We start from the raw sequence: 3,928 nt of genomic DNA, 5'->3' as shown, positions 1-3,928 counted from the left end.
AATCAGTGGCTCTCATCATTGATGTTTCTGTCTCTCTCCCTCTCCCTTCCTCTCTGAAATCAATAAAATATATTTAAAAAAATATCGTCGGGTGAGGAAGAAAGAAAAACATCTCAGGTAGGTGTTCACATGGTGCACCCCCCCCCTTGGGAATCGCTAATAGCACCCTTTTCCTCTCACAAGTACCTCGGTGTGGACTGTGAACTCTAAGGTCACCTCCTCTAGGCTGAGGGCCAGCATCCTCTCCTCCTCCCTGGCCCACTCCCTGTTGTCTCTGGGCCCAGCCACAGTGGCTCTCTTGGGTCCTCCAGGGCCCCCACATCGGGCTCTGCCTGCCTGCCCCTCTCCGCCTCCTCCATCTCTGCTGTCTCCTCTCCTCTCCTGTCTCCATGCTCCCTTCTCAGCCCCCTCGCAGTCCAGCCCAGATGACAGTTGCCAAGTGACCAGGTGTTAGTTGCTGGCAGCCTGGCATGTGGCGCTCTGTAAATGGCAGTTTTTCTCATTTCGTCTCCAGTTGCCTCTCTCTTCTCCTTCCCTTTACTGAAAATAAGCATTGTGCCCTGACTCAGCTGCCCTAACTGACAACCCAAGGGGGAGCTTGGGGTCCTTATGGGGTGAGAGCACTGCTGTCATCGTTCCAAGCAGAGTGCTAGAGCAGAAGCACTGGCTCACGGTCTTCCTGTCCTAAGAGCACTGACCCGTCCAGGAGAGCACCGGGGGCTTCTGGGACGCAGGGAACCACTGGCTCAGTCTTCAGTCTTGGGTCCCTCTCGCTTCCTGCAAACCCGCACCCCCGTCCCACTGGGCACCCCTCCCTCCCAGATGGAATCAGGGTCTCATCCCAGCCAAATTTCCAGAAGGGAGACCAGGCCCCACTTGGGTCAGGGGTTCCCCATCCCAGTCTCCTGTGAACAGGGTCTCATGGTGCAGACATGCTTGTGGGGCTGCCATAGGTCTGCAGGGAGGTCCCTGGGGCAGGAATGTGCCTCAGGAACACACACAAATTGAAAGGGGCAAACAATGCATTTCTGAAAAGGTTTTCTTTCTTTTAAACTATTTTATTAAAACTTTTAAAAAAATATGTGTTATTTTTTATTAATTTTAGAGAGAGGAAGGGAGAGGGAGAGAGAGATAGAAACGTCAATGATGAGAGAGAATCATCGGTCAGCTGCCTCCTGCACGCCCCTACTGGGAATCTAGCCCTCAACCTGGGCACATGCCCTGACGCTCAGTCACGGAGCCACACTGGCTGGGCTGAAAAGGTTTTCTTCATGTAGTTCCCTTTTGGGGACCTTGTGGCCTGGCCTCTGTCCGTGGTTCTGCAGTGCTGCAGGCAGCTGGTACACTGCTGCTCCGGGGACAAGGCGACCTGTCCCCAGCTCTGGAAGGAGAGTCATTGGTGTGGTCATGGTCATTTTCTCCTAGGGTCCCTCCCACAAGCCCATTCCTTTGGGACAGAGCCCGCAGGCTGATCTTTTTCTCCAAGGCACGCCAGGAAAATTAGAGAAAAATGGTCATTAAGCAACATCACCAGTCATAAGGGAACCTCATGTTGGACTAATAATAACATGTATTGCTGTGGTTACTGCTTTTCAGGACATCCTTGCCGGCCCCGATGTTCACCAGGAGTGACTTCAGTGTGTGGGGGATCCTGAAGAAGTGCATCGGCCTGGTGAGTGGGCGGCCCATCCGAGCTCAGCGTTAGGCACTGTGAACCCACAGAAGGGCTCACTCCCACATTTTGTTTTGTTTTGTTTTGTTAATCCTCACTCAAGGATTTTTAGAGGGAGTGAAAAGGGGGGGGGGGGAGAAACAGAGAGAAAGAAACATTGATGTGAGAGAGACATATTGATCGGTTGCCTCCAGGGCCAGAATGGAGCCTGCAACCAAGGTACCTTTAGTCCATGGGCCGATGCTCTGTTCACTGAGCCAAACCGGCTAGGCCCTAGGGTGACTCTGCAGATTTGTAAACAGCATGGAGTAAAGATGATGAAACCGGAAAGGCACAAAGATGTAAGGGGAGGAGGTGAGGAAGTGAGGTTACTGGTGGACAGGAGGAAATAACTATGTAGGTTAAACTCGGAATGTTTCCCTCAGTGTTCTGTGATGTGCTCTTGGTAATCGATGTGAAATGGGGATGTTAGTGGGGCTCCTGGACACACACAGAGGGTGAGACCCAGAAGGCCATCCATGAGGGCGCAGGCAGAGCTTCAGTGCTTGGTTTGTGACAGGAGTGACTGGCGTCCAGAAGCCACAGGCCTTTTTCTGATGGTGAGAGTCCTCAGTGACTTTATAGAAGTTGCAAAACAGCAGTGAGCCCTGTATACCCTTCACCTACTTCCTGTAACATCACCAGCTCACACAGTCACCTTGGTGCAGCGACCCAGCGGAGGAATTCACAGCAGTGTTGCTGTTACCTCAGCCACGCCCTTGACCCGGCTTCTCCATTGTCCACTGCTGTCCTTGATTGGAGGCTGGTGTTTAGACACCCAGACCAGGCGCTGGGTGTGCTCGCCCCTCACGAGGCATGCTCACTCCAGGCCTCGGCAGCCACACGCTGACCCTGCTGGCTCGTGCATGCGCTCTGCACACCTCTCTGCTCTTTCTGATGACGTGTTTGGTACTCTCTCCTCTCAGCGGCCCTATTCCTCTGTGTGACTGAGTAGTTCAGGTCTGGACAGAAGGGTGTCTGGGGCTTCAAGACAGACTGCTGAATTTGACAAGCTCCTGGTCCTGACTCTGCAGGAGTCTGACCCCACGGCATCTTTCTCACATGGTGACCTCATTACGCTGCATTCCCCAAGGAGCCCATGGTCTCTATGAGAGCCGCGTATGAACATGTGGGTGGGGTTTTTCCCCAGAGTGCTGCGTGCAGTCACCTGGCTGGGCCCTTTGCACCACTTCAGAGCACTCATCCCCTTGGCCCTTGAAATGCTCACCTCTGTGGGCATCACTAAAGGGCTGACACCCTCTTTCTACTTATCAGCTCACTGAGACAATAGCAACAGACTAGTTAACACAACGGTTTCCGACCATGTAGAAACAGACAGAACCGCATAATCACCCCCGGCCAGCACCCACAGCGCCACTCAGGGCTCCCACGCTGCCTGTACACCGCCCCCCCCAAGCCAGACACCTATCATTTGCCCATCTATATGTGTGTGTGTATGTGTGTGTGTGTGTGTGTATATAGCAGTAATATGCAAACGAGGTCGAGACTCCATAATGGTCACAACAAGCTCAGGAGGAGGGGCTGGGTGTGGCCCCGAGCCTGAGAGAACGACACGCAGGCACAGCCTGGAGCCTGAGAGATCAACACAGGGGCGCCTGCTCCGAGCTTCAGATGCGGCTGGGGGCAGACCCCCAACACACACACGCGCGCGCGCGCGCACACTGGACGCCTGCTCCGAGCCTACGCAGCTGAGGTCACCTGTCAGGGCTGCAAGGGGAGAGGAAAGCCTAGCCTGCCACATGTACCAGTGCCCAGGAGATGCTTGGGCCCCTTGGTCTAGAGGTTTTCTCCAGGGCAGTCTCCTGGTTGCTTCTGTGGTCCCAGACAAGGGAAGGAGCCAGGGGTGGGGGAAAACGAGGCCAGGCCAATCCGGATTTTCCAGTTGTTCCCAGCTGTGTGTTTGCTCCAGGGGCTGGCGGGAGGAAGTCCTCCACACAAAGGCAGGAAGGAAGAGGTGCTCTGTGGCAAAGGCGAAGGTACAGTGACCCTGGGACAGCCCGAGGGTCTGCAGCACAGAACACTGGGCAGGGCAGCCACCGCAGGGCTGTCCTGGAACCTCTCACCCCTCCGAGGGCATCAACTCAGGATGTCACAGATGGGGAAACAGACCCAGACAGAGTTTAGACCTGCCCAGGTCACATAAAGGCTTCCAATTCAGCACCCTCTCCACTCTTCTTCAAGTTCAAAACCATGGAC

At 54.6% G+C, this 3,928-nt stretch overlaps 1 protein-coding gene across 1 annotated transcript in view; it reads left to right on the top strand.

The window, feature by feature from the left end:
• The window catches only part of OSBPL2 (oxysterol binding protein like 2), a 54,299-nt gene that overhangs the window by 18,354 nt on the left and 32,017 nt on the right, over positions 1 to 3,928 (top strand). The window contains exon 4 of the mRNA XM_006769548.2: positions 1,597 to 1,672. Coding sequence (XP_006769611.1) covers positions 1,597 to 1,672 — 76 coding nt within the window. The remainder of the gene's footprint in view (positions 1 to 1,596; positions 1,673 to 3,928) is intronic.

Source organism: Myotis davidii, unplaced genomic scaffold (assembly GCF_000327345.1).
Source record: "Myotis davidii unplaced genomic scaffold, ASM32734v1 scaffold244, whole genome shotgun sequence".
Taxonomy (NCBI): Eukaryota; Metazoa; Chordata; class Mammalia; order Chiroptera; family Vespertilionidae; genus Myotis; species Myotis davidii.
Note: the sequence above shows the minus strand (reverse complement) of the source record. Positions and strands in the feature narration are given on the sequence as shown.